This window comes from Dendronephthya gigantea, unplaced genomic scaffold (genome assembly GCF_004324835.1).
Source record: "Dendronephthya gigantea isolate DGI-Jeju-01 unplaced genomic scaffold, DenGig_1.0 000038F, whole genome shotgun sequence".
In the NCBI taxonomy this organism is placed as follows: Eukaryota; Metazoa; Cnidaria; class Anthozoa; order Malacalcyonacea; family Nephtheidae; genus Dendronephthya; species Dendronephthya gigantea.
Window position 1 is genome coordinate 296,272 of NW_021163048.1, and position 17,755 is coordinate 314,026.

The window sequence follows — 17,755 nt, forward strand, 5'->3', positions numbered from 1 at the left end:
CGCGGTATTTACTGGATGGAGATTGAAGTTCAATCTCATATATAATATATTCTGATATATTCTCATTGAACATAACCGCCGGTCCGCCACAGTCACCGCATGATCACCTGGCCCGGAAAACTGCGTTTTCGACCATGGTCGAGTTCGCCAGAAAATGGCGAATTCGACCATGGTCGAATTGGCCGGAAAATGACGAATTCGACCATGGTCGAATTGGCCGGAAAATGACGAATTCAACCATGGTCGAACTGGCCGGAAAATGACGAATTCGACCATGGTCGAATTGGCCGGAAAATGACGAATTCGACCATGGTCGAATAATCGAATTGGCCGGAAAATGACGAATTCGACCATGGTCGAATTGGCCGGAAAATGGCGAATACGACCATGGTCGAATTGGCCGAAAAATGGCGAACACGACCATGGTCGAATTGGCCAAAAAATGGCGTATTCGACCATGGTCGAGTCTGCCGGAAAATGGCGTATTCGACCATGGTCGAGTCTGCCGGAAAATGGCGTATTCGACCATGGTCGAATCATTGGCATTAAAATTGAATTTAAAATTGAGTTGAATTTGCGATAAACATTTACCCAGAGTTTCGGCAACAAGACGGTGGAGTACGACATAATCTTACACAAAAAAGCCTAATGTCATGGGCCTAATGTCACATTTCATTCCATTTTATTCGATTTCTTTAGGCCCTAAAAATCTCAAAGAGAATGGCAAGACCAAACCAGGATAATATGTAATGAAGAATACAATGACCAATATAAGATCAGAAATCGGGAATTAAAACTGGATAATCTATTCATAAATAATGTACTATATTTAGTGTTCTATACATATCTTTATAACAACATTTAACATTTTTATATCTTCTTCCTGTTTTTCTGCAGATAATGTCATGCAATATAAAAGAACTCCGATAACCTTATAACACCATTTTGCGAACTAAAATTTTAAGTTATAAAAATTTTGGGTGAAAGGATGTAAATGGTATAATGTCATTGACGATATGAAATTCGAAACTATTTACAAACTGACAATACTACGAAGATTGACCAGAAAAATACAAGTTCTTCAGAAGTTATTAACTTACTAGGCACCAAGACCGATAACGGTCCCAGAGCTTCCAAAGAACTTCTACTCTTCCTGTATACCACTTACACTGTAATGCTACTTAGTAAATAGTTTCACAATCACTTTACGTTATTTTCCTCCACCTAAACGATCTGAGCCCGCTTCTAAAATAGTTATTTGGTTTGACAATGATTTTGGTCTCGGTGACTAAATCTTAAGTTTGCGTGACGATGATATAGATATCGGAGTTCTTTCGTTTTGATATATGTTTTTAGATACAGATCTTAAAGTCTTTATGAGATATCGTCAGCATTAAACCTTTTTACAACACAAAAATTTAATAAGCAAGAGAGTAGATCGGTGCTACAATATATATAACGACTTTGACGTTGTTCAGTCACATTCGCACAAAAATTTTGTTTGTTAGAAACCGGCTAGTCTCCCTCGCTGCTCCCCTTTTTGCGAGGTCAGTTTCAACCTAAACTTTGGACCAAGCTGGCGATATGAACGAAAGCCCAGCTTTGGCAAAAACGAATTCATTAGCTGTATTCACACAACAACTGCAGAACCTACTGATTGTAGGGGTCAAATTACTTTGTGAAAAACTTGTTTGCGACGGGTATGCTGCTGCATTTTAAACCATGAATAGCGAAAGGCAGCGATGCCACAATTGACCATTCGTTCTTTTCGGAATCGAAACATTCAGTTTCCGATGTACACAATGCATTGCGGTCACACCCACCAACAATATAAACTTTATTATCATCCACAGCGATCCCGGCATCCCATCGCGCAGTATTGGCATGAGGAATATGATCCCATTCATCAAGTTCGGGTGAATATACTTCCCCTGAGTTCAAATGACTTGTACCATCCCAGCCACCTATGTAGATAACACTGGTGAGTTATTGAAAAAGATGGGGAGCAGGGTAATTACCCTGGGTCCAAGCTTGCTCTATACTCTATGCAGAAAAAAAGTAGCACAGACATGGAAACAATTACCTTTCTCTCTAATGTGTCTAAATGCATGAATAAAACATACAAGCTTACCAATAACATAAATCTTTCCATTGCAAAATGCCCCACATGCACTGGCACGTTTGTTGGTTAATGATGACACCTCGCACCAGGTATCTGTACTTGGATCATACTTCTCAACTGAATTCAGCGACATGCCATAGAAATTAACGCCACCAATCACATAAAGGCCAAAACACCCCACTACGCATGCGCTACTACGAGTTGACGCCATCGGGCAGATCATAGTCCAGGTGTCGGTACCTGGACAATATTTCTCAACTGTATTCTGACGTACGTTATTTTCATCACAACCACCAACAGCATACATTGTTCCTACAAATATTTTAGCATGAACATTTGGTTTGCCTTACTATTATGATATTGTCTTTGTAAATATGAAAAAAATTATTTACCATCTAGGACAGCAACATTCAACAAACTTCTTTTCTTCATCATAGGGGCAACTGGTGCCCAAGTGTTTGTTCTTGGATCATAACGTTCAACATTGTTCAATGAACTTTGAGCAGAACCTTTAACACATATTAGAAGCATTGTCAATAAATTAGACTTGTCTAACGACCCCATAGTATCATTGATTTGGCATTGATGATGAATGCATGCATTTGCTTATCAATGCGTTCGATCAAAGACGCATTGACTGTGTGCTAAAATCAGTTTAGGCCTGGTAAATTAGAAACTGCATTCTTATACCAGTCATGCAAACTTAGTTGATATACAAACCTTCTCGTGATTGCCCACCCACAGCATATACAAACTCTCCCATAACTGCAAGGCCATGACGACACCTAGCAGTAGACATTGGTGTAAGATAGAACCACGTATTTCGCTGTGGAAGAAAACAGAATGTAGTATGCTTGACTTGACCTTTCTCAATACCGCCTGCGCCAATAATAACATTTACCAAACCCATCGATTTCCTAAGTCGAGTTCGGTAGTTATCTAGTAGGTGGCGCCTATCAGGCAAAAGATGATAATTCTTGGCCTCTAGCAACAATGAGCTACAACATGATGTGGAAGTGACAATTTCATCCTTCTCAACATGGTCAGCAATGTAATATGGTGACATCAATGGAAACCGCACCATACACAAGAGATTTTCTAACTCTTTGACCCGTTCAAGTTGGTCCTTGTCAGTTTTAGCCCAAGTCATGAGCGCTTCATAAATCTGCTCTTCCTTTTCAACATTTGTTTCATCATTCGATAGAAGTTCAAGGAGTCGCTCACAACAAAGTGACACAAATTCTTTGCAATGAGAAACTTCAACAAAGTTATCTAATATATACTGGTGTGTTGATTGTTTTAGTTCATCGCAACCAAATTGCTCTGCAATAGCTTCTATTCCCAAACAATTTGAAGGTTTTAAGTTCTTCTTTAAATATTGGCAACAAGTTTCTTTCAAATTATCCATTAGAAAGTAGTTTGCAGCAGCAACAATGTCTTTAACATTCTCAGCCGTTATCAGAACTTGCCCAGTGTACAAAAAAGCTAAAATTTGTTCCATTATTTCTACAGTCAAATCGTTTAATATAACTGGCTTGCTTTCCATATTTTCTTTCATCTTGGTTGAAAACATGCCACGAAAATATGGACTACCAGCTGCCAAGACGTTTCTATGACAATACATTTCCTTTTTCTGCACCAGCAGCACAAGATCACATAAGAATTTGTCCTCTCTGAAGTCATTTAAAGCGTTTAAAATAGATAGAGAGTGATTCTCTTCCAGACAAAGTTGCTCTTCCATCTTTGACATTTAAAACTTTGTTTCGTTGTAGCACAATATGACAATTATATTGCTTCTTACATGACGTATTGAAATCTTATCCTTAAGATCCACCAACTTATAATGATGATGCTTTACACGAATGTTATTGAGATTTTATTAATACGTTTATTACGCTATGCGCTGTAAATCATCTGTGCCTAAATTTCACGATATCTTTGTTACAAAAGCCATACAGTAAACACAATTAAATCACTTGAAAAGTTAAGTTTCAATCCTGCATTCTTGCTCAATCCTTAGCCGCGAGTACGTCATATAAAAAAGATATAGATGAGCTAGTCCGAGCTACACGTGCCAAGACGCAAGAGTAACAATTCAGCTCATGCCTCTCTACTGTAATGTTGCAGCAGATACTGTTATGTGAGTGATAAACAACGCCCCACAGATAATGATCTGAATTGTTTCAAGATGTCGGAAGAAATAGCTCTAACAACTGACAATGGTTCAGAAAGTCCATGTGTTTTATGTTGGGAGACTGCAAGTTGGATGCAGTTGAAAGCATATAAACATGGTGTATGCCCAAGAAAATGTTTGACATTGTTTTCTCAAAGTTACATTCTAGCAGCCCAAATCAACAAACCTTTCTTACATGTATGGGATATCAGCAAGGTATGTCTGGTGTGATGTCAAAGCAAGAGCTGCTGTGCCAGAAGGGCATTGCGGCACAATGTTCCTCCCCCCACCCCCTATTTCTTAGAGTATTAAAACATAACCTTTTGGGGGCATGAAATGTGTTTGAAGAACTAGAATATGATATCTCATAATTTGGAATTTTTTCCACTACATAAATTATATATATTTTAGGAACAAATGCATTGCAAAATTATGTGTCCAGCCACTCCAACAGCATTGGCTGTCTCTCCCAATGGATTGTTTTGTGCAGTAGCTTGTTCTGAGATAATCTATATCTGGCAGGTAAATAAGTTTGAATAAAAGTATATTTGTGGTTGATTTAACTTTGTGGATTAAACCATTTTCAAGGCATTCTATACCTCACTCGCCTGGATTTGTTTAGAAAAAAAGGAACAATAGAAAAAGAAGTTCTTTTACAACAGGCAAATTATAGCATTTTTTGAGAGGATTTTTATTCTACAGGTTGGAACTGGTAACCTGTTATGTACTTTATCAAAGCATTTTCAACCAATCACATGCCTAAATTTCACAGATGATAGCTCATATCTTATCTCAGGGGCTGATGACAATTTAGTCTCAGTATGGCCCTTGGTAAGGTAGTGTATAACAATTTTTTTGATATCATATGATGTGTTGTAGCAAGCCTGATGAATTAATCCTGCAATGCAAATTATAAGGTATTATTTCTTGTCAACTTTTCAGAGTGTTGTCACATTCTCGTGGTTTTGAAGTTGAAACTATAACACCCAAATACACCTGGTCAAGTCACTCTTTGCCAATCACATCAATTCATGTTGGTTGTGGTGGAAAATATTCAAGAGTTGCAACCTCATCTTTGGATCACACTTGCAAGGTATATTTGATTTTTTTATACAAAGAAATTTGTACGGCCACCCCAGTAAAATGGGACTAGCTTCTCTGGTCAGTGGTGAGAATAATCTTTACATCTTTGCAAAACAAATGGAAGATGTAAACAAGTTGAATTGCTTGATGAAGACATTTATTCACAGTTCTGTTAACATGACAGAAGCCTTGCATTGTGCAGAATATAGCCTAGTTTTGTCATTACATACACAGATGGAAAATTAATAATATAATTATATTTTATTTAAGCTTTGGGATCTCTCTACTGGTCATCTGCTACGTTCATTCATTTATGATGTTGCAATTATATCTGTTGTCATGGATGCGGCTGAATACAGACTGTTTGCAGGAGGGATGGATGGGAAAATATACTCTGTTTGTTTATTCTCTCAGGTGTGGTGTTCATTATTGGCCAATTTGATTTTGTCATCATGTGCCATGCAAATTCCTTATGAGTTTGTAGTTCCATTCATCTGAGTTTGTAATAGAAAATGTTTCCACTTGCACAGACAATGGAAAGAGAAAATTTAGATGAACACACTGGTGCACAATGTTATGTTGGTCACAGGTCAGTATGAAACGGAGATGGTCATTTTTGTAGTTTTGCATAGATGCAGCATTGAGACTTGAAAATTTGGGTGATTATATCAGTTCAAGCATATTCAAGCCAATGGAAATGTTGTCTATAACTGTATCTTTACATTAGACAGTAACTAAACACCAATAATTTTCAATTTTTTTCAGCTTGCAAGTTAATAGTCTGTCATTGTCAATGGATGGCTCTACATTATTGTCAGGATCAAAAGACTGTACTGCTAGAGTTTGGGATGTCTCAAGTAAACAATGTTTAAGAGTCTTAGAACACAAAGGTACAGGATTTATGCCAAAATTATCTCTGCATTTTCTTTTTCCTTCTTTCAAACTCAGTTAAAATTGTGTTAACTTAGGTAGCGTGGAAAACGTACGAATCTATCCCCATTTTCAAAATTTTGACATCAAACGCTCTAAACCATCATTACCAGTTCTTGGAACTTTCAAGAGAAGTCTTCACGACTTTTCCTCGCAAGAGGAAAAAGTTCCTATCAAAATTTTTGAGAGAAAGGTCAGTAGAATCCAACTTCCTCAGTTGTGCTGTAATGATAAATAACCATTTCAGCAAGATTTGGGATAACGTTGGCGTTGCCAAGCCACACATTAAAGAAGGTCTAAATGGCACTGCCTCTTTCCCCACGTTCTGAATTTCGTGCTTTGATTCAACTAAGATTATTTTACCTGGTCTGAAATATATTTTTTCATATCTAGAATGGGCATGAAAAACAAGCATCTCGCGATCATTTATTAGAGTGCGTATTGAGAGAGGTACTGAATGTATTTCGATGAGATGTCTTATGTCGATAAAGTTGAGGAACAATGAATAGTAAATGCTCGTAAATGGCTAATGGCTAATAACGTTTCCTAGAATTGTGATGATGAGTTGTGTGGTGATGAGAAAGTACTCAATAAAACTGAATTGAATGAACAGCTGAAGGACTCCAAACAACTGAATCAAGCTCTTTACAAGTTTGCAGTAGAGGAATTGCTTTCCGAAGTGCGAGAACAATCACAATAATCAATCGAAGAAAGTACGTTGGGTTTGTTTTAATAGATTGTGATGCAATGTGATGAGTAATCTTCCAAAACCTGGTCAGCACGATGTCCCTGAAACACATCGAGAGCTGAAAACCAACCACAATGGCAAAAACAACGGAATATCTTTATATACGGTCGAAATAAACAACAGTTAAGATGCAACTTTTTGTAAATTTATTTGACTTACAAGTATTGAAGTTTTACAATTTTCAAATTTGATTTTTAAATTCATGAAATTGGCAAGAATTGTCTAATATAACTAAAGTTCAACGGAAATGATTCTTCATTAGGGGGACTTTTTCTAGACAAGGCCGATGCAATTATTCAAAGTGTTAATAAGGCGGCTTAAACATAAACGGGAGTAGTAAGGATAGTGTTTTTAAAGCGTTTTAAAAATGCAAGAGGTATTAAACTCCTATAGAAACTGTAAGATAATTAAAGTTATACAAATACATGCGACAACTCTAAAGAATTAAGTGAGATGACTCAAAGTAATCAGGAAGTGTTTCCATTCATACGAACTGTGATATGTTTAGAATTGTACACAAGTCACAATATTGTACCAAAAATTCTAATTACCCTCGATCAAAAAATGTCAAATTATATTTGTCCGTTACTATTTAATAGGGACGCGAACCTAGCGTATAAACGAGGAATAAATTTGTAAATTCTCAATATCAATATTAGTCTTATTATCGATGAGAAGAGATCATCGTTGGTATAAATTACGTCGTACGCAGTTGGTAATCTGTAAGTAAAAAAATTTTCGTTATCTGGGAAATGATCGGGGGTATAAAGGTCTGTTCACACGATCCAATTTTGTGGGATCCAATTCACTTTTGATGGATGTTTTATAGTCAATTGACTTGCAATTCCACTGAAACCACAGTGAAACCAATGCTTACTGCTTTTGTCCGTAACAAACTTTATTCCATACGCCAGAAGTGAATTGGATGCGACAAAGTTGGATCACGTGAACGGGCCTTAGGCTGCTAAAAATTACCTCCATTTTGTGTGATGTAGCGGACCCACGGTAAAGCTTGGTAACCACTCTTTTCGATAATCTTAAGATATCGAACCTTGGAACGAATCATCGTTATTTGGTTAGAATTCGGTTAGGTTACTGCATGCTACTTATTATACCGCGAAGAAACTAAGAGAGATGAGTTTGGTAACACTAACCTGTATACCAGATACAGTGAAGTATGGAATTTCAAATTTTACTTTAATTGGAGGATTTCCCTGTGATTCCTCTGTAAATATCAAAGAATATTAATTTAATCTAACAAACTAGCATATACTGTACAGTATAAAAGTTACGTAAATTTAGGACCAGTTGTATAAAACTCTCAACTACGTTATGAGTGGTTAAAATACGATTAGCAATTCAATACTATGGGACTATGTTGAAGCTAATGTTTTAAAGCTGATTAATACAACCAGCCCTGTATTGGCTTAGTATTCGAAACCTAGGCTGCATCATCCTCATCCCCAGGGCCTAGCTACGAGATGGGCTGCGTGCTCTGGCTTGCGTGCATTGAAATAGCCTTACCTGCTTCAACGCTTGGGAGACCAAAATGAGCTCTCATTAAGAATTCTTTTCCACCCTAGAATTTGCAAACCATAGTGAATAAAGATAAATTCTATCGGGGAAGTGATATGGAGGAGGTAAAAGTCAAACAGTTAGATGAAGAGTGATTGACTATAACACATTAAATAAGACTTACTGGGAATGATTTTATATTCCAGACAATGACGTTGGTCTCTGGAGCGTATTTCACTGTTCCCACCGTTGTCTATATTGAATTTCAATTATCAAACAAATCAAGCACAAGCCAACTAATACGATGGATCAACATAAAAATCAGTCGCATTGAAGAAAAATATGTGTGTAGCTGGTTAGGAGAATGAAGGATTAGATTATTAAAATACTTTAAAAATTCGCGTGGTGTTCTTTTTAGAATATAATTACTAATAGACGAGTGATGGATGCATAATTTAGACATATACACATAAAAAAAATCACCTTAAATTTTGGCGAATCAGCATCAGCAGGTACAGGAATCTGAATCTCAACATTATTGGCTGTCGAACGTCTTTTGAATTGACTCTTAGCCTATAAAAACAGGTGAACATCATGGTAAGATCGATTATATATTTATCAATTCTCTGCATAAGGTAAAGAAACACGGTACTCAAAGACCAAGGCACAAAATTATCTTGGATATCCCAGTTGAATGTTGCATATTGTTAGAGAAAACTACACCTACAAAATAATGATCTGGTTTGTCAAGAGAAAAGATATACTGCAAATACTAACTTTAATCATGTACTCCACCCTGCTATGGGAGTGCCTCTCGATGACAGATTCAATCCAAATCAATGGTTTCACCTTGACATCAAGCAAAAAATAAAAAATAGGCAAATTAATATTAAAAAAATTGTAATAATATAAAAAAATTGTATTCAATATATTATGTAAAATATTCAAATAAGCATGCAAAGTGAACACATAGTATGTAAATTGGATTTAAATTTTCAATTACTCTCATAAAGAAGTGGCTTCAGTAAAATAAGATGAAGCTAGTATCTTTAAACATATTATATATAATATACCTACTTACATGTGTGTTTAGGCGATATGACATCAACTCAAATTCCCCATCAGGAGGGATAAATGAAATAGTTCTGTCATTATCAAATCTTGATAGTCGGACACATTGATGAAATTTGACATCTTCCAGTTCAACTGCTTTACTTTTACCACCTGCACAGAAACACAAAGACATGGATATGTTTTCAACTGGCAGGTGCAAGAGAAAAGAATATTTAACCTTTTCATCATAAATATTCTGCATGTAATTGCAACATACAAAAGGAAAAGAATTATACTTACGGCCTGTGTTTTCAAAAAGTATTTTGTCATTTAACCCGAGTCTTAACTCAGGCATTCCTGACAGATAGCATCTGAGCTTCACCGCTCCAACTATTTCACTTTGAAGCACATTTCCATTAGAGTTGACCTACAAAAACACATGAAAACATGGCAATAAATGGATGGTTTTCTGACTACAAATGTAATATCACAATTATGTTAAAACAGACTACATTGATATCTATTTCTACAGAGGATTTTAGTACAAAAATGTACTGCAAGAAATTGTAGGACAGTTACCAATAAATTAACAGATTCAATGACATCTAAGAAGACTTCATTCTTCCTATATTTAATCCCCTGTCCTCTCCATGAAACTGCATTAGTTAATGCCTCTGGTGGACGTGGAGCTACTTCAAGTTTATGACCTTCCTGAGTGATATATCTGTAAAAATATAATATCATATAACAACAGTCAATTTTGGAGCTAATGTTGACAATAGAACTCAGGTAAAACCTGGGTAGAAAACAGGACACCAAGAGCAATAGACTGTGGCTTGAAAGTTTAAACTACCTATTTAGCTACTTCCAGCTGATCTGGGTATAAAAATCAACCAATCAAAAGCCAGATCTTCGACAAAACTGAATTATCATTTCCTTCATTGCATATGACTTCGACACTTGAAAATACCAAGTAATTTTATTATATTTATGTGAAAACACGTTTATTTTTTCCCGACTGTAAATTAGAATTTGAATTTTTCGCCCATTATACTATTAGTTAAAAGAAAATTGACAAATAACACCAGGTGTATGATAACTCAGTTTTGTCGAGACGCCTCATGACGTCATGATCTCAGATCAGCTGGTTACAAAACAATATTGAAACTGACAATAGTATATAGATACAGAAGTGATTCCTCTGCCTTCATTAATAAACTTATGTCACATACTCTTGTAAAATCTTGCTCTCCGTAAATTGTGGGTAGCCAAAGTCCATAAGCTCATCCATGAGTTCATAAATAATTACAAAATTATCCCTGATACTTTCTTCCTCCATTTCTTTGAAATATTCCATGAATACCTAGAATATTGGAATATAATGTGAATATGATACATGTCACAAATCATCTACAGATAAATGTCACCTTTTCCATGCTGTTATCTCCATTTAAGGGAAGGCATTATTTTACATTGTTGCTTACCTTCACTAACTTATGTAAAAAGGAAAAGATCAATGCTACATTTGCATTCTTCTTTGTTGTGGCAACAACTATAAATCAAAGTATATAGACCAAGAAATGTAAGTGCATGCTTGATTAAGTAAGTTAATAAACAAAAGTTGACAAGATTTAGAGATGATAAATATATCAATATGCCTACCATAAAGATTATGATGTTTTATATAAGTAAATGTAGCGCTCTCGTGAATTATAATTGGAGACGAATTGCCTTCATCCTCACGATCCAAAACCAATGGAAAAAACTTTTCTATCACAGACATCTCTAAATCTCCACGATAATTTCTTGATATAAGGACCTATGGGAAAATTGCAATTGATATCTAGTCTTTAAAACTGAACTCTATTTTGCCACATATTTATTTTTACTATACACCCTCCAACTGGAATCTCTGGTGGTGGTATACAGAAGAATATTTGATCCTTCCCAAACATTCTTGGACAGTCAAGTCAGCTTCATACTGATTCATTACCTAATTAATAGACTAATGATTTTTGATGCAATATATCAATCAGATGTCAAAATTGGCATGTACTTAAGGAAATTAATAACAATCTGACACTGCAAGGAACCAAGCCTCCTCTTCCAAATTATCTTATTTTCTCTTTTAGGAAGGATGCATACCAATTTTTATACAGTATTTAATACTATCCTGATAGATGGTGTGTTAAAAAATTACTGTATAAAATTGAATTAAAAAGCTTAAGCCTTTCAAGAATTATAATATCGCTACACACAAAAAAGTAAATGTTTTGAATTTTTGAAACCCACCTTTCCTTTAACATCCAGGATAAAAACAGCTGACATGGACATGTTTAAATCTGTTTGTGATAATCTATATATCTTGACTTTATCACAGACTTTAGTATTTCAATCAAACGGCAACAAATGCATTAAATTGACAATGTAAAATAACATTAAATTGTACAACTTCTGCACAGGAACCATCAACCACTCATATGCACGGTCAAAGTCCTGAGGAAGAGCTAAAAAGCTTCCACTACAAAAGTTCTATATTTGATGACTGATTTGATGCAACCGGGGGGATATGCCCACTGTTGTCGCCCACTGTTGTCGCCATAGATAATAGATATCATCAATGATAATATTATGAATATATCATGTAAATCATCAAAGAAATAAGTTTGCAAACAAAATCAAGGAGAAGTGTTTATTTTTGTACTAACAAATATTCTCTTCCCTACCTGAAATTTCAGTAAGTACAAAAGCAAAATTTAGAGTAAGCACAAATTTAGAGTAAATTTAGAGTAAGTAAGCGCAAATTTAGAGTAAGTACCAATAATTTCTGGGCTGCTTTTGATTATACAGGGTGTATAAAAAAACGCAACATATTCATGAATACTCAATTTCTCTTGTTCGAGCTTCTTGTTCGACTATAGAGAGCGACTAAAGCGAATATTCATGAATATTGAGTGTTTTTTTATGCACACGGAATCAATGAAGAAAAATTACTTTTGATGTTAATTACTTGATTAATTAATTAATCCAGTGTGCTAATCACTGGCTTAATCACGGATCGGTAAGTAATGGGAACCCATGGTCCATAGATAATACGTCATACCCATGGATAAAGTTCCAAGATGGCGAACGATTAGCCGTTGTTATCCTATTGTTTATACTACGCATCTTGACACATAGCAACGTTTTATTTCACACTGTGCCATACCACAGGTCATACGTAAACGTGTCCTTAGAAAGTGAGAATGTCGCGTAAGCCAGCAGGGCATAAAACAGATGAAAATATATCCGAAAAAGTTCGTAAAATGAAAGAACGACAAAGATTATGGATGGAAGAGAGGGAATCTGCGAAACACTCAGACAGCTCCAAAAAATCTTCTCGGTCACCGTCTAATGGTCTTCAATCAAGAAAAAAACAAACTAATGATAATGGGAGTAAAAACAATAGTCTAGCATGGATATCTAAGGACGATTACCAGGTGTCAAGTAGAAAGCATGGGGGAAAAAATAGTCGCGGTGGTAGCAGTAGCAGAGATTTATTGTCTAGAGAATCTGGTTACGGTTCTCCGCCTTCTTTAAATAATAAACGTAACCTTGACAGCAATCGCTCCCGCGAATCGCGACGATCTGAAACTTCTATCGCAGGATATGATGATGGACAGCATAAGTCCACCAGGGCTCCAAATTCTCCAGTTGGTAATCAGTATAGTTCGTTGAACAATAATCGTACTACAACTGAGCTAGGAGCGGATTCGTTTAATAATCTTGCCGATAAAATAGCGGAACGGTTGCAAGTGAAAGAGCAGAAAAGACAGGAAACAAATGAACCGGTTGCAACTGGTCATAAAAGTGAAAAACCAATGTCAAGTCATATATGTTCAGGTTGTCACAACCTAATGGCTTCACCCCATTCTCCAGTGGCAATCATACCTTGTGGACACACATTTTGTCAGATATGTGTTTCAGAGTACTCCAAGTGCCCACAATGTCAGTCAGAGGTATTCTCAACAGCACCAAATACAGTCATGCAACAGATTATTGAAGACTTCAGAAAGAAACAAGAGAAAGAAAGACTTCATCAATTAGAAGAACAGACAAGAAAATATGTTGAGGAATATCAGAATTTGAATTTAAGATGTGAAGGTTTAGCAGGTATTTCTAACCCCTTTTGGTGGTCTTCAATTACCTTCTGAAGGGCCAAGCATGCTTGTTTCCAAGCATGTGTTGTTACAATATTGAAAAGTTTGCAAATGAAAGAAATTATTTTCTCTTCTATCAATCACATTTTATAAGTACATTTTTTCAGCAAATAAGTACAATTATCTAGTATTTAAATGAAAACAGGTGATATACTAAACCTATGATATTTTGAGACTATACTAGAAACATGTTCACTCTATACAATGTTTAAATTAAAATCTGGAAAACCTTTTTTTAATAGATGAAGCAGACAGGATATTAAACTCCATGGAATCCATAACAGAGGATATTTTAAAAGAAAAAAGAGTGGCGAGAAAGCTAGAAAAGGAAAACAGTGATGTTCAAAATAAGATAAAAGAGTTAGAATTAGAATTTCATCAAAACGAGGAACTCGTAAAAGAATCTTCATCCAATTGTCATGCTTTAGAAAAGAGCTATGACGAAGAAAAAGACAAATTGACACTGATAGAAGAAACAATTAAAACAATTAGAAATAGCAAGGAGAGAGCTAAAATAATGATTCAAAATTTAGCTCCTAATCTAAAACTTGACGATACATTTTAGTTATGATAGTTACCATGTGAAAAATGTACAAGATTTAAAAAATAATTAAGACATATATTTACAATAGTTGCACTCAATCCATTTCTTGATTACTATTAGCACCATACATGCACTCCTCCGACAAAGTCATAATATGATTAAATTTTACAAACTCAATCCTTTAATCCCTATTTTTACCATGTGAAAAATGTACAAGATTTAAAAAATAATTAAGACATATATTTACAATAGTTGCACTCAATCCATTTCTTGATTACTATTAGCACAATACATGCACTCCTCCAACAAAGTCATAATATAATTAAATTTTACAAACTCAATCCTTTAATCCCTATTTATAGCAGCTTCTTTTTTTGCATTTGACCGAAAATCAGTATGTTGAAACAATATATTCCATCAATATATTCCACAACAATGAATATCCACCAATATTCCCTTTGATTTACTTGGTCCAACTGACTTTTGGAATATCATAATGTTCAGTTAACTTATCCAGTCTTTCATTAAACTCCTGCAAAATATGTACAAGCTTGCTGAGAATAATATAATAGTGAAATGAATAAAATTATTCTTTTAGGAAGCATAGTATTTACTCATTTGGCATAACAACTGCCTAAAAACACCTTTCAGAGTCTGGTCTGTATGAGGCAGTTTTATACAACATTTGATGGAAAGTTGCCATAAGACATTGCCACTCAAAGTTGTGGTGGTAATGAATAGTGTATTCCTGGTTCAACTCACTGCAACACGTTCTTTATGACTTTGAGATGCTTTAGATAAAATTCTGTCAGCTGCCTGAAAAGACAATGATATAACATCACATTCCAGTCCAATTAGTACATATTTATTCTATAAGAAGCACAATTAAACACCAAATTTGCCTAAAGAATCACTTTGTCACTTGTAATTTTACTCACTCTTTTTTCTTGTATTCTATGAAAAGCAATCTGAGCTGGTGTTCTTTTATCCTTTGGCTTGGATATCATTTCCGATGCCTTATCATCTTGTCTTGGAACATCTATATTCTTTGCTTTTTCTTTCTTTTCCTTGCTTTTCTTTTTTCTATTTAGGGATATAACAGTGTGATATATATAAAGAAAATTATGTTCTCTTTGCCTTTGGCCTTGTCAGAATATTCCTGTTATGTTATCTTCCTTTGCTATCATTTATTCAACGAAAGACGGAAACCTAACTTCTACAAATAAAACTCTAAACATTATTTACTACCTATACTTTAACAGTGATTTTTATCAGTGAACTTCAAAATATAATGTTTTCAAACATGATCACTGACACAGGGACTGTGGAACCTGACTTTAATAGGTATTAGTTGCCTTCAGACCCGTTATCTTTCCAAAGTTATGGTAAGGGATGAAATTATTAATTATACATGATTTACTATTATTAAAAATATCTAACTTTTTTTTAACTCCTCCATCTTTGACACCTTTTAACTTCAACGAACCACCAACAACATCGTACGCGTCCGACATCTTGTTCCTCTAATTCTGTTTCCATCTACCAAGACTCAATTCCTTGATTCTCTTCAATTTCGTTTTCAGAGTAGAGCGGGAAGGCAGGGGGGGTGATCCTGGGATGGTCCAACCACATATCGGCGTGCATAGAGAGACATTTAGGACTCCGCAGCAAAAAAACAATTTAAAAATTGAACAGCTGAAATCACCTAATCAACTGTTAAATGTATAAACGAGGAAGGCAAAATGCAATTCTTTAAGTTGTTTACTCATCTGGAACATTATTGAAAAGATGTCCATGTTATTTTTCTTTTTCGTTTTAGTTTAATAAATGTATTGACTCAGGCACATCGCTGGCTTAATCTTTTTTATCTTAAGTGACTTTTTTAAAAAACTCAGATGTGCCAAGAAGTTTCTGGCAACAAGTATATGATATTATATTATATATAGCCTTTTTCGGATTATTCCTATTTGTACTTTTTAAAAAGCAGTCATTGTAGAAAAGTTCGACATGATATTTTGGTAAAAAATCCCTGGAAGAGAGTAAATATGTTAAAACCCTAGAGAATAGTAACCATTTAACTTTTCGACTGAAAAATGCCATTGAGTCATAAGTTGATAATGAACAAAAATCAGTATAAAATGTAAATTGTTAACAAGGATAATCGTTACGTTGCGGTATGGCTATATTGTGTGAGCAGCTGCTTACCGGCGTCTTGTGGACAAGATACTCAGGCAAATACTTGCCGATTGCTTGAGGCGAAAAGCTTTTGAAATGAGTAAATATGCTTGCCACTATCTTGCATTGTGCAAACTTCATCATCACGTCGTGTCTATATAATACGATATTCGGAACACAGAACTCAGTAGAAAAAGTTCACCTTTATTGGCTTAGCAAGAAACTAGAAGCAGAACTAGGTTAAACAAAATGAGCAGATCTCTGGCGTTGTTCTTCCTTAAACTGGTGTCAATCACCTGCCTAGTCTCGGGGGCAATTGCTCAGAGAGCTTATTCCGCAGATCAAGGCAAACTACCAGCTGAGTGTTTCACGCCAAGTGGCAATACATGTGACTGGTATCGTCAATGTTTCGAGAAACAGTTCCCTTGTGAACACACCTCTCATCCTTACGCTATTGGTTTTGCTAAGCATTACTGCCAAGAGTTTGGTAAAATGTACGAAAAGTTCACTTCAGATGGTAAAATTTGGGTGGATGCAGTGCGTAAATGCTTGCAAGTCGACTTGGTGCCTTTGATAACGAATAACAAACCGATGACGTGTAAGGAGATCCAAACTTATGCATTCAAATCGCACATTCCATGTTACCATACCCCTCAACCGTCCCAACCTAAGATTTCCTTCTGTCGTCTGCCATTTGTTGATTGGTTGCGTGTTACCTACACAGTCAAAACAGCCTTCCTTAAAGTTCCATTTGCAAGTGTTCATGGCGCTCTAGGAACTTTGACAAAATGTGCAACAAATGGAAAATAACACTAAAAGTATTGATAAGAAAATAAAAAAGATACTAGCAATTAGCAAAAGTCCTATTTTGTCTGGTGTTGAATAGAGAAATACCTTGGATGCAACGGTTCAGTGAGGATAGGCAGATGGGAGTAGGCTATAGTCTATAGAAATTACAAGGATGATCCCACACGTTAGGGTAAACCAATCAGTGGAAAAGGCAAAGGGGTGAACTAAACGAGAACATAGGCGCGACCATAAAATATAATATAATCTTTTGGATTGACTGGTTTATAATTAGAATCATGTTAGAATGTTGGACTTCTCAGAGTTTGACTTGTCTTCCATAGTTTCAGGTACACAATATAGCCACCGAAGACATCTTGTAAACCATACACAGCTAATGGAAAAGTTTCATTCAAAAAGCCTATCA

The 17,755-nt window shown here is 35.5% G+C and overlaps 5 protein-coding genes across 5 annotated transcripts; 2 read left to right on the forward strand and 3 right to left on the reverse strand.

Moving 5' to 3' along the window:
• Window positions 1-887: 887 nt before the first annotated feature.
• On the reverse strand, window positions 888-3,877 carry LOC114526266 (kelch-like protein 17). The gene is made up of 4 exons (XM_028547814.1): window positions 2,843-3,877; window positions 2,515-2,631; window positions 2,132-2,434; window positions 888-1,964 (listed from the first exon to the last, which is right to left on the reverse strand). The coding sequence occupies exons 1-4, from the start codon at window positions 3,870-3,872 to the stop codon at window positions 1,672-1,674; spliced, it is 1,743 nt and encodes a 580-aa protein (XP_028403615.1). The 5' UTR covers window positions 3,873-3,877; the 3' UTR covers window positions 888-1,671.
• A 305-nt stretch (window positions 3,878-4,182) lies between these two features.
• On the forward strand, window positions 4,183-7,195 carry LOC114526357 (WD repeat-containing protein 18-like). The gene is made up of 10 exons (XM_028547941.1): window positions 4,183-4,511; window positions 4,707-4,817; window positions 4,998-5,131; window positions 5,238-5,388; window positions 5,649-5,792; window positions 5,909-5,967; window positions 6,144-6,268; window positions 6,347-6,501; window positions 6,702-6,758; window positions 6,859-7,195. The coding sequence occupies exons 1-10, from the start codon at window positions 4,311-4,313 to the stop codon at window positions 7,006-7,008; spliced, it is 1,287 nt and encodes a 428-aa protein (XP_028403742.1). The 5' UTR covers window positions 4,183-4,310; the 3' UTR covers window positions 7,009-7,195.
• A 467-nt stretch (window positions 7,196-7,662) lies between these two features.
• On the reverse strand, window positions 7,663-12,105 carry LOC114526358 (AP-1 complex subunit mu-1-like). The gene is made up of 14 exons (XM_028547942.1): window positions 11,917-12,105; window positions 11,287-11,443; window positions 11,109-11,176; window positions 10,857-10,987; window positions 10,204-10,348; window positions 9,925-10,051; window positions 9,653-9,795; window positions 9,349-9,420; window positions 9,055-9,144; window positions 8,756-8,824; window positions 8,581-8,635; window positions 8,211-8,281; window positions 8,032-8,107; window positions 7,663-7,776 (listed from the first exon to the last, which is right to left on the reverse strand). The coding sequence occupies exons 1-14, from the start codon at window positions 11,956-11,958 to the stop codon at window positions 7,754-7,756; spliced, it is 1,269 nt and encodes a 422-aa protein (XP_028403743.1). The 5' UTR covers window positions 11,959-12,105; the 3' UTR covers window positions 7,663-7,753.
• A 635-nt stretch (window positions 12,106-12,740) lies between these two features.
• On the forward strand, window positions 12,741-14,432 carry LOC114526448 (nucleoporin nup211-like). The gene is made up of 2 exons (XM_028548049.1): window positions 12,741-13,776; window positions 14,066-14,432. The coding sequence occupies exons 1-2, from the start codon at window positions 12,870-12,872 to the stop codon at window positions 14,386-14,388; spliced, it is 1,230 nt and encodes a 409-aa protein (XP_028403850.1). The 5' UTR covers window positions 12,741-12,869; the 3' UTR covers window positions 14,389-14,432.
• LOC114526449 (protein FAM32A-like) lies at window positions 14,328-15,886 on the reverse strand. The gene is made up of 4 exons (XM_028548051.1): window positions 15,808-15,886; window positions 15,306-15,450; window positions 15,130-15,183; window positions 14,328-14,899 (listed from the first exon to the last, which is right to left on the reverse strand). Exons 1-4 carry the CDS (start codon window positions 15,879-15,881, stop codon window positions 14,831-14,833), a joined length of 342 nt encoding a protein of 113 aa, XP_028403852.1. The 5' UTR covers window positions 15,882-15,886; the 3' UTR covers window positions 14,328-14,830.
• Window positions 15,887-17,755: the final 1,869 nt, after the last annotated feature.